General features: G+C 45.5%; 1 protein-coding gene across 1 annotated transcript in view; it reads left to right on the top strand.

Annotated features, from left to right (window-relative positions):
- The window catches only part of GALNT12 (polypeptide N-acetylgalactosaminyltransferase 12), a 38,322-nt gene that overhangs the window by 897 nt on the left and 25,208 nt on the right, over positions 1 to 12,217 (top strand). Inside the window, exon 3 of the mRNA XM_029919648.1 lies at positions 8 to 231. Coding sequence (XP_029775508.1) covers positions 8 to 231 — 224 coding nt within the window. The remainder of the gene's footprint in view (positions 1 to 7; positions 232 to 12,217) is intronic.

The raw sequence follows: 12,217 nt of genomic DNA, 5'->3' as shown, positions 1-12,217 counted from the left end.
GGCCGAGCCGGCACCCCCGCGCACCCCACGTCCGGGGCGGCGCGACCCGGTTCTGCCGCGGCCGCCGGTGCCCAACGACGCTCTGGGCGCGCGGGGCGAGGCGGTTCGGCTGCAGCTGCAGGGCGAGGAGCTGCGGCTGCAAGAGGAGAGCGTGCGGCTGCACCAGATCAACACCTACCTTAGCGACCGCATCTCGCTGCACCGCCGCCTGCCGGAGCGTTGGAACCCGCTGTGAGTCCGCAGGTGGCACGGGAAACATTGCCCGCGGAGTCCCCGGGCCTCAGTTTCTGCATCTGTGAAGTGGCGGGGTAGAACTGGGATGTTGAAATACCTGGGGATCGCGCGTCTTATTGAGTCTTTCTCGGAAATGGGCAGTGTAAGGGGTTATCTGGGTTGGGGCGATGCAAGAAAGTTTAAAAATAAAAAGAAAATAGAAAATATATCAGAAATTGACGAATCTCTTACTGAGTGGTCTCTCCCCCTTGAGAAGGTCTGTCATTCGGCTTTGGAAAAGTGGCGGGAGGGTCAGGGCTAAGCAGACAAGTGTGAGACGCCTTTTAGGTGCTCTTCCTGGTTTCACAGCACCCCTCCCATCCCCCACCCCCCCACGTCCAGCTCTGCTTTATGGCTCTTACCTGGTGAAACTGAGGACTGATTTCTAGGGTTCGAGATTAGCTCCCCATTCACTTAGTGTGTGTCAGGCCCATGAATGAACCCGGAGGGATGGGCTCCAGCGCAGGAGAGGTGAAAGGTCGCTGGAAGGCCAAGTCCGAAGCTTCCTGCTCACTGGAGCTGGATTCCTGAGCTTTAGGCAGAGGAGGGCTGGAAGGAGCCACTGGCAGGAAGGGCTCCTTCTGGCTGCGGTCCAGCTCAGCTCACTACTGTGGGTGGTGCAGGCCCCAAGCCTGTGCGGTCAGAGGGTCAGAGGCCTAATTCCTGCTGGAGCTGCTAGCCAGGTGAGAAGGGAGCAAGCTTGCAGAAGGTCAGACCTCCTGGCCTTCTCTCTCCTTTTCTCCGTTGGTGGGGATCTCCCAGGTCCCCACTTGAGCCCTGTTCTTAAAGACTTGAAGGAAAAGAGGGCTCAGAGCGGGGTTCCCAAGAGCAGACTGTTGTGAGCACCAGGCACCTGCCACCCTTCCCTGCTTCCCTGCATTCCAGCTTTGGAGGTGCAGCAAAGATCTCAGGTGTCAGGACAAGTGACTCACCTAAGGTCCCATAGCTGGAAAGTGGGGGATATGACCCTCCTGGCCGCGTTGGCACTGTGCTGATTTCAGGGTTTGGGCGTCCGTGAATCCTTGGCAGGAGAAAGCATGAGTGCCTGCTCCAGGAGCTGCTCCCATCCCCCAGCCTTGGCAGAATTGGGAAGGACTGGTACTTCATTGTCCTCCTTATTTTCAGGTATCTGTTCATGCTTGCCCCTGAGGCATCTTCACTGTTAATCTTTTTTGAGTAGAACTTTGTTAGTGTTGGTAGCAGTGCCCCCCACTTTCCCAATCTGCAAAATAAGGAATGTGTAGAAATAACACAACCTAGGAATTAATAAAATATCGAACACACTGTGTTCTCAATTCTTACTAGTTTTTCTTCCCTTCCCTGTTGCCAACCATGTCCTCAGGAGGTCGCTTTTAAGAGTCATCCAGGGATTGGTTGTAAAGTTTTCCTTTTCCGGGTCCCAACTTCCTTTATTGTCCCAGGTTGAGAAATCTCTTTCAAACACTGTGGATGACCTGTGGGGCTTATGGTATCCTGTCTCCATGGTAACACAGCTGCCCTGTGTCCTATCAGGATTTGCTTATAGATCCTGCTGTTGCATTGACTCTGGGAAATTAATCGAAACCCAGCATGATAAGAAGTGTGAATGCCTCCTGCCTTTAATTCTGGCTGCAAGGCCTATTGGATTATTCTGCCTAGCTGGAGAAGACAGTGAGCTTGATCAGTGTTAGTCTCAGCCAGGGAGACCTAGAGGTATAACTTCCTCGAGGCGCTTAAGGTCAGGGTCTTTGATGGAGACTCACTTTTACTATAGTTCATACAAAGGTGAGGACCTAATCAGGGTCTTGAGTTTTAGCCCGAGAAACCAGAATAGCAGAATATACATTTACTATTGGAGTGGGGGTGGGTGTGGGGGAGTCCCTTGAGACTTTAACTGATAAGCAGAGGGGTGGTCAAGATCCTTGAATGTCACTGAGGGAGAGGCCCTGAGTGAGCATCCAGTCGAACAGAGAGGAAAAGCCATGGCCCAAGGTAACATGCAGAGCTGATCTAGAACACAGATCTTTTTTTTTTTAAGTTTATTTATTTATTTTGAGAGAGAGAGAGAGAGAGAGAGAGCGCACAAGTGGGAGAGAGCTAGAGAGAGAGAGGAAGAGAGAGAATCCCAAGCAGGCTCCACCCTGTCCACACAGCATTCAGTGTAGGGCTGGAACCTACAAACCATGAGATCATGACCTGAGCCAAAATCAAGAGTCAGATACTTAACCAACTGAGTCACCCAGGCACCCCTAGAACCCAGATCTTTTATTCCCTTCTTCCTTTTGGGGTGCAGGCAATTATTCATCTATTTATTTTAATTATAAAAGCAATACATGTTCCCTATAGAAATCTTAGCATATACAGAGAAGAAAAAAAGAGAAAAAAAGTCTTCCATATACCTACCACCCCAGGAGAACCACTGTTAACATTTTGCTGTGTATCCTTCTGGACTTTTCTAGGTACAGAAATAGATTTTGAAAAATATACCCATGGGTATGTGAGCAAAACATATTCAAACATGACTATGTACCTAGGCTCACACACAGTTTTGACCAAAGCCTTTACACTATGTGGACAAAGCTGTTCCCATAGGCAAGGAGTTGGGAACTAATAAGGGATTCTGGCTTGTTTTTTCTTGGATACTGCATCTGCTCTCTAGGACAGGCCAGACCAATAGAGATACTTCAGTGTTGGCTCTAATTCTTTGAGACCTGGTGCAGACCCCAGCTCTTCTGTGAGTCTGGTAATTCCTGTGCCAGTAGATTAGAATATGGCTTTGTTTCTGTTAGTTATAGCACCGATTGGAGGAAGAGGAGGAAGACCAGGAACAGGAATCCTTACGTGGTGGGTTAGTCAGGGCAGGGTTTGCGAAACTCACAAACACCACCTCCTCTGAGCGGAGCAAGGAGATGGGACTTTCACTCTGAGATGTCAGCAGGCCAAAGCGGGGAGCCAGGAAACTGGATTTGTGGCCGTGGGGAACTTTGAACAGTATTGACACCAGGGGCCTTCCCCAGAACGATGAATTAGGATTTCTGTAGGTAGCACCTAGGCTGAGGCTGATGTACAACTAGGGCTGAAAGCTACTGTCTTAGGGCCTGTGGGCTTTTTACTCAGATGAGAAGTGGGTGCTTTTGAGCAAGGGGGAGAATGCCAGAATTTGAGCAATGTGGAGATTCAAAACACATCCGGTGCCTCTGAAACTAGTGATGACCTCACAGTCCGTGGTAAGGTGCGTCACAAGTGATGGTGGCCAATGTTGTGCCAATATTGGCAAAGAGTTTTAGTTTTGATAGATGAGGGAAGCCTTGAGATAATCACTATAATGTCATTCTCATTTATATTCTGACCTATTGAGCAGGAGAGAAAGGGGGCGTGACAGTGCCCTAGGGGCTGTGCATTTCCACATTTCCACGTAGGTGGACAGGGATGCCACATGCAAACATCAGCCCTTCTCTGCTGTAGCTGAGGAATTTTGAGCTTCTGACTACGCAAGTGTGCAAATAATGCACAGGTGTTCCGTGAACGCTTCCTCTGCTTTTAAACTTATTAGTTCTCTAATCGCAGGTATGTGTCCAAGTTCAGGGATCAGGACTTGCATGCTGGGATGGTAAGGAGTTTCAGAATCGCTCTAGGAGGCAATTCAGTAAAAGAGAGTGTGTCTTGCTGGGGTTGGCAGGAGGGAGTTGGTTAGGATTTCTGTTTTTGCAGAGCAGTAGCCTGCTTGACCGTTCTCATAACAACGTGGTGTTTGGAACAGCATCACACATGGTGTGGAGGTCAGGCTCATGTTTCCATGCTTCCCCAACAGTTGTAAACTGTAGGTTATTCTATTAATTTTGTACTAGACACATCTTGTGATTGTCAGAGTAACATCCTTTCCTGGTGCTTTCAGTCTGCAGAATGCGTTCAGTGTTAGTATCTTCATGATACGTTTTTCCATCTTTGTACTTTCATTCTATGTCCCAATGTTGGTAGGCTTGTCCCTAAATACATGTTACTGCATTTCATGTGGTCATTAAAGAAAAAATCCAGACTGACAGTCTTTTAATTGGACACTTAGGTCCTCATATATTTCCCGTGCTTACGAGATACTGAAAGCTTGATTATTTTGATCATGCCTTCTTAGATTATGCTAATTGTTTTTCTTTTTCTGTGCTGTTTTCTTTTTTTTTAATGCTACTCTTAGAATTGATAGAAGTTTTTTCTCTACGCTTCTCATTTCCCTTTTTCTTCTCTACTGTTTATGTGTAATCTTTAGTGGTAAACTTGAAAGTACGTATTCAGCTCAGCAGGATCTAAAGTTAATCACCAGCCATGGGTCTTAGGATGTTGTAACATTGGTCATCTTCCTTCCCAATTTGCATGCTATTTTACTCCAAGATTTTAATTTTATCTTGCTTTTTAAACTAACACATTGGGGCACCAGGATGTCTCCATCGGTTAAGTGTTCAGTTTGGCTGAGGTCATGATCTCACGGTTTGTGAGTTTGAGCCCCCTGTCATGCTCTGCACTGGTGGCACAGAGCCTGCTTGGGATTCTCTCCCTGTCTCTCTGTCCCTTCCCCACTTTTACTCTCTTGAGATGTCATGTAATAAATAAATAAATTTTAAGAAAACCCTGACACATTAATACATTTTTTAAAAATGCAATATTTGTTTGTTTACATTTATCTACAAATTTATCATTTTTTCTGCCCTTCAATCATTCTTGAATGCTGGGTGATCTTTGGATCTCAGAGACCTTTCTGGGGTTCCTTTTCTCCTTGAAACATATCATATATTAATTACTGTAGAGAAAGTCATCATCGTAAACTCTTAGTTTTACTTATATGAAGTGTTCTTAGTTTGCTCTTGTTCTTAAAAGATCATTTTAGTTGGATATGGGAATCTAGATTGCTAGTTTGGCATTTGAAGATAATATTCCATTGTTCCCTGACTTGCACCACTGCTGGGAGAGGTCTATATGGAGTTAAATTTGCCTATCACTTTTATTCCTTTGTCATTCATATGAGGGCCTCTTTTATCTCTCCAAGCATGTTAAGCATACTTAGTTTATGCTCTGTGTCTGATAACTCTGATATCTAGATTTGTATTTTCATGTTGTTCCTGGACTCTGAGGACTTTTTTTCCTTTTCTATAAGCCGAGCCTTGCATTTAAAAGATTTTTTTAAGGGGCGCCTAGGTGGCTCAGTTGGTTGAGTAGCTGACTCTTGGTTTTGGCTCAGGTCATAGTCCCAGGATCATGGAATCGAGCCCCATATCGGGCTCCATGCTGAGCATGGAGCCTGCTTAAGATTCTCTCTCTCTCTCTCTCTCTCTCTCTCTCTCCTTCTACCCCTCTCCCAGGCTCATATTGCTTTCCCTCTCCCTCTCTCTCTCTCATAATGAATAAATAAACAAGATTTTAAAAAAGTATTTTATCAAGAATTTTTTTCAATGGGGTTTCCCTAGACATTTTAATCTTCATATTGCTAGAAGTGGAAGTCTTATATTCCTTTAAAAAATACCTATTTCCTCTATTAGTCATAGTTCATTTGGTTGAAAGTAATTGAAAACCCAGTGCAAAATACAAACTGACTTGAATATAAAAGAAAATATATTGGTTTCTATCACAAAAGGTCTGAGATTGGGACTAGGTTCAGATTATTCTGGGCCCTGGATTCAGAGACACAACTGGTGTCATCAAGCAAAAAATGTTCATTGGTCAGGACTGGGGCATGTGACTTTCCCAGAGGGGTGGGTGTATACACATGCGTGTGTGTGTGTGCATGTGTGTGTGTTCAGCCTTGCACAGACCACACAAACTGAAAGTCTGGGAGACATGGTTCCTGAAGGGGACTCCAAGTGCAGGAATATGAAGAAAGGAGAAAGGATTCTGGGCTGAAGAACACACCAAGGGACACTGTGACCTCCCGGGCCTATTCTGCAAGGGATATGGATTTTCATTTTTTCAAAGGACTTTTATGTGATAACCTGGATATAGAGATAAAAGAAGATTAGGAGGCATTTACTGCACCCATTCATTCACATCCATATAATACATAGTCATATATTATGCTAGCGGAGTTTATGGAAGTCCCTACCCAACTGGGATGTTGGGAAGGGAAGGTGGAATAGTGCATGTGAAATGCTTAGCACTCTGCCCACCATGTAGTCAGTGCTCAATGCACATTATTATTATTACCAGGTACATTACAAGGCATGAAGATAATACAGCAAAACCCACAATTCAGCCCCTGCCCTTACGGGACACATGGATCATACCAGAATGTTAAAGAAAGAATGGCTTACTATGACTTAGCAGTGAATTTGGCTCTGAGCTTCCTTTTGTCCCCTAGGCAAAAGTGAAACCCTGAGGGATGGAGGCATAGCTGTTCTTATCTAGTTAAAGGATGCACTGCTTTTGGTCAAGAGGAGAATGAGAAATGCCACATAATTCTTTTATATTCCTTCATAGCACTTGGGATGGGGAAAGGCATGTAGAGGTTTTCAATAATTTTTTTTTTTGGTTAATAGACTTAAATTGAAAAGTTGGAGAACTGAATCAAAGACTTAGTTAATTCACAATTCTAGAAGGTTAGACTTGTACATTTGTAAGTCTTTCAAATTACTTTGAATATGCAATGAAAGAAAATTGCATATTTTTTTCAGCAGTGTTTGTTTTGCAACCTGAACTTTTGGGACCTTGCTTTAAGAAAATGGGAAAAGGGAAAGTGTTTTCCCTGGAAACAAACTTAGACCTTCCAAAAGGATATCTTGAACGTTCATGAAGGAGATTTTGGCTCAGACCATGACCTCACAGTTTGTAGGTTTGGGCCCCACCTTGGACTTTTCACTGACAGTGCGGAGCCTGCTTGGGATTCTTTCTCTCTCTCCCTGCCTCTCCTCGGCTTGCTCGCTCGCTCTCTCTCTCTCTCTCTCTCTCTCCTTCTCGAAATAAATAAATGAACAAAAAAAAATCATCTTTCTTTGTGATTATAAAAACAATGCATGTCCATTGTGAACAATCTTAGAATGCAGAAAAATATCAAGAAGTAAGAATTGGCGATAATCCCACTGCTCAGAGATCTCCATTGTTAACATTTTTGGCATATTTCTATTGTTTATTGTTTGTGTGTGAGTGCATGCTTGCACACACTGCTGTTTATAGATTTGTACCCTGCTTTTTTGATTTAAGGTGATAGTGTGGTCATTCTCCTGTACTGTTCAGTAGTCTCTGAAAATGTGGTTTTGGATGGTGTTTGTAGCGTTCCTGCACGCAGCTGCACTACATTTCACGTTTTCTTGTTGGACCTTTGGAATTGTTTACAGCTTTTTGCTTCCTTCCAGGTGTCCCTGATTATTCCCTTAGGTGAGAAATTCTTAGATGTATTATGACAGGACATTAAAGAGAAGAGGAACATTTTGAAGCTCTGAGTATTATTGCCAAACTGGTATCCAGTGCTCTTAGGATTTGAAGGGACACAAATAGCATACCTGAACATTCTAGAACAGTGGCCTTGGGCTTTGGGGTTTTGCAGAGCAGTGAAACACATAAACAAAAACCCCAAGGAGGGACTGACATCTGGTCCCAGCATTATTTGGTTGAGCAGATTTTTTTCTACCTTTCTACGTATTCTCATCGTGGGAAGAAAGACATTTTAATACCAAACAGCAAGGATGTGATTTTATACTAAGGGACCATTGTTTGCATTGAATAAACTTCATTTTTGAAAACTTAACTTTACCATCCTACTTTCCATTCATTTCTCCTCAGACCTATGTATATTTGGAACTAAATTTTAGCTTTTCTTAAAAATTTATTTTTGAGAGACAGAGAGAGATAGTGTGAGCAAAGGAGGGTAAGAGAGAGAGGGAGACACAGAATCTGAAGCAGGCTCTAGGCTCTGAGCTAGCTGTCAGCACAGAGCCCGACACGGGGCTCGAACCCACGAACCATGAGATCATGACCTAGCTGAAGCCGGACGCTTAACCGACTGAGCCACCCAGGCATCCCTTAGCTTTTTTTTTTTTTTTTGGATAAATCTTTATTTTTAGGCTGATGGAAACACATTTTTTTCCCATGGAGTATAAGCAATTAATTCTTTCTAAAGCTTCTAACAGGCTGTGGCACTACATAGCTTCTCCATGCTTTTTGTCTACTAGTCAGAGGCTTTTAAAATGCAGATTACCCATTAATATTTTATATGTGTATATATGTTGTCCATTTGTTATAACATATATTGCAGGAGGGCAGCTGTTTCGGTGGAAGGGGGAAGGGGTAAGGTAGGTGAGGCCTTTGTCGGGGCCACTAAACTTGAGATATGTATTTTTAGAATCAGAATCAGCTTAACACTTGGATATACTCTTTGCAACATTAACATTTTTTCTTCTTTTTTTAAAGTTTATTTTTGAAAAAGAGAGAGAAAGAGTGGGGGGGCAGAGAGAGAGAGAGAGAGGGAGAGAGAGAATCTTAAGCACGCTTCATGCTGTCAGCAGAGAGCCTGACATGGGGCTTGATCCCATGAACTGTGACATCATGACCTGAGCTGAAATCAAGAGTTAGACGCTTAACCGACTGACTTTTAATTTTAAAAAATTGAAAGCTAGAGAAAATTTGTAAGAAAAACAGAAGAGACTCCTATGCAACCTTCACGTAGATCCATTCATTATTTTGCCCCATTTACTTAATTTTTCTCTCTATGTGTGCTATATACTATTATACATATTTGAGAGTAAATTTTAGCAACAATAACCCTTTATCCTTTGTTTCTTTGGCATGCATTTTCTAAGGACAGGGACATTCTCTCGTGATACCATGATGTAGTTCTCAAATTAAGAAAGTTTATACAATACTGGATTTTTCCAACTGTGCCAACTTTCTGAGCAGCTTTATTTTTACTGGACCTGGTATCTAATTGAGAATCAAGGGTGACATTTAGTTGTTGTGTCTCTTTAGCCCTTTCTCTGTCTCTTAGGACACTGGCATTTTTTTAAAAAGTACAGGCCTGTTGGTTTATAAAACATCTCTCCGTGTGGGCTTGGCTGAAAGTTTCCTTGTGATTTATTTCAGCATAGGCAGTACCATAAACTTAGTGACTTGAAACAACAATAAACATTTGTGATTTCACATAATCTCTGTGGGTCAGGAATTCGGGAGTGGCTTGGCCGGGTGGTTCTGGCTCTGGGTCTCCCATGTGGTCACAGTCAAAATGCTGCCTGGGGATTTCATCATCTCAAGCCCTGATTGGGGCTGGAGGATGTGCTGTCAAGAGGGCTAATCCCATGCTGGAAGGCTGGGATCGGCTGTTGGCTGGAGGCCTCAGTCCCTCGCCCCGGAGACTCTGCATAGGATGCTTGAGTCTGCCTGCTTCACCGCATGAAGCTCGCTTTCCCCAGGATGGATGGTCCTTGGGTGGGACGAAGAGGAAACCTCAGTGTCTTAGGGCCTGGTGTTGGAAGACGCATACCGTCACACTTCTGCTGCATTCTTTCCCCACATGGTGGTTTTCAAATATGTCCACAAGTTCTTTGCCATCCTCCCCTTCAAAGGACGGAGCCTACGTCTCCCTCCCTTTGGTGTGGGCTGGACTCCCTTCTGTGGAGCGCAGTGCTAAGTAGTAACCACTTCTGTGAAGTGGAAGCGGTTGGTGTCCAAGGATTCGGGTCCCGCAGCTCGGGCTGCTGGGGATGTCCTGTCATCAGCGTAGGATACCAGAGCTGTTTGGCTTCTAGTCTCAGCTGACTTAAACTCAAGTGTCTAGAGCAGGGCCTGCAAACGCAGCAGGAACGAGGATGTGGAGGGGGTTGAGAAGAGCCAGCCTCTAACAGAGTCTCCAAGAGAAGCCTGTCCATGTGGGAGAGCCTTCCCAGGGACAGCAGAGCTCTCTGCAGAGACTGCCCTGGAGGTCAGGAAGAGGGCCTGGAGCAAGACCGTGGGAGGGGAGAGGTAGGAAGAAGGGCGAGGCAGGGCGTGTAGGGCAGGGACCTTAGTTAGACCGGATGGCTCACCTGAGTGTCACAACCCCACGGCAAGGCCTCTGGACACGAGGGCCTCCACCAGGCGCACACTCACAGGCACTCCGTAAACTGCCCACGTGATTCCACTTCTCTGAGCCCGGGCTTCCAAATGGGGACAATAAATGCCAACATTAGAAGTGGATTTGAGAGTTAAATGAAGTAGGACATTTCATTAATTTAGGTCTTTTTTTCATATTGGAGCATTTCTGAGATTTGAATGTATCTTAAAATCCATGCATCCTACAGTTAGGATAGTCAACACTTGTCCTTCTTAGAGATTCTTAAAAGAAAGGTGTGTCTTCCAAACATTGGCGTCTCTAATTTTTATGAAATATCACAGACTGGAGATATGACAGCAGTAAGGAATTGATAACTTTTTAAGATGTTTCCATTGTTTTGTGTTTTATTATTTAAAAAAGGAGTCCTGATATCTTAGATATAATGAAATATTTATGGATGCTGTGATATTCTGGATTTTGCTTTAAACTTGTCTGGGATGGAGCACCTGGGTGGCTCAGTCAGTTATGTGTCTAACTCTTGATCTCAGCTCAGGTCATGATCTCACAGTTTGTGGGATCGCTGAGTGTGGAGCCCGCCTGAGATTTTCTCCTCCCCTCTCTCTAAAACACACACACACACACACACACACACACACACACACACACAACTACTCTGGTGAAGGCATAGATGAATCAAGATAGACTATGCATAGAGAATTGTTGATGTTGGGTGAAAAGTCCCAGGAGTTCTTATAATGTTTGAAAATTTTCATAATAAACAAAAGGAGAAAAACCTATAAGAAATAAAGTGGATACATAAAGGGCTTTTTCTCTGCTTCCCCCCCCCCCCATTATTCAGGTCTCCTCCTCAATGTCACCTCCTCTAAGAGGCCCTCCCTGATTTCCTGTTCTTTGGTTGCCCCCTTTCCCTCTTCCCATTCCCCAACACAGTTGCTCTGTTTCACACCCTCCTTTTTATAGCACCATTACTTTCTAAAATCACTGATATGTTTGCTTAGTTGATCATTGTCCCCTTGAATGTAAGCAGGGGGGCTTTTTTTTTTTTTTTAACCCACATAGTAGGTGATCAGGAGATATTTGGTGACTGACTGCTAAGGGCCCGCTGGTGCACTGCCTGGTACCGGGCAGTCAGCTGACCTAGCGTCACTCCCTTCCTGCTTGGGTCTGCATCTCTTTGAGGTGCCCGCAGCCTGCTGTGAGGCCTTCCCTTTCTGCCCAGGCTGCCTGGCTGGTCTTCAGCACTTACGCCCTTCTTGCTCAGCCTACCCCGCATTCCAGCCCCGGTCCTGTGGGTGCCCCTCGGCGTTCTGTTCCTTCCCTCTCTTGCCATTCCCAGCTGAAGATCTCCAGGCACGGCCCAGAGACACTTTGAGAAAAGAATTCTCTGTCGACTTGGGAAACTTTCTTGAAGAGTAACTGGAAACCCTACTAAAGAAAGAGTAAGCTTATTGGTTCCGATCCCTGCCAGTCAAGGCACTTGCCCCACCCCGGAGGGGAGCAAGGGGCGGGGTGGCCAGTGTCCGCTACAGAGCCGTCCTGGGCTGTTCGCATGGCCGGGCAGGCCACCTCTGTACGTGTCGCTGCGTTGCGGCTGCAGGGGTGACGCGCCGGAGAGGGCACTGAGACTCCGTAACCTGCGGAGCGCTGTGACGGACACCTGCTGAAACAGGCGCGCTTGCGGGCGGGGCGCCCGAGGAGCATCCAGGAGCGAGCCGCTGCCTGCACAGGCGGGCCCAGGGAGAGCATGGGGTCCAGCTGTTCTCGAAGGAGGACAGAGAGTTTGCCCGGTAGAGATATGCGGAAAGGGAGATCCCAGCAGAGGGCACGGCCTGAGCACAGGCCTGGCAGTAGGGTCGGATGGGAGCAGACCGCGAGAGAGGTGCTGAGGAGGGAGAGGTGACCGTCTTCCTCCCTTCTGAGTCTGCTTAGCTTGTATGTTGCTCA

Source organism: Suricata suricatta, chromosome 13 (genome assembly GCF_006229205.1).
Source record: "Suricata suricatta isolate VVHF042 chromosome 13, meerkat_22Aug2017_6uvM2_HiC, whole genome shotgun sequence".
In the NCBI taxonomy this organism is placed as follows: Eukaryota; Metazoa; Chordata; class Mammalia; order Carnivora; family Herpestidae; genus Suricata; species Suricata suricatta.
Note: the sequence above shows the minus strand (reverse complement) of the source record. Positions and strands in the feature narration are given on the sequence as shown.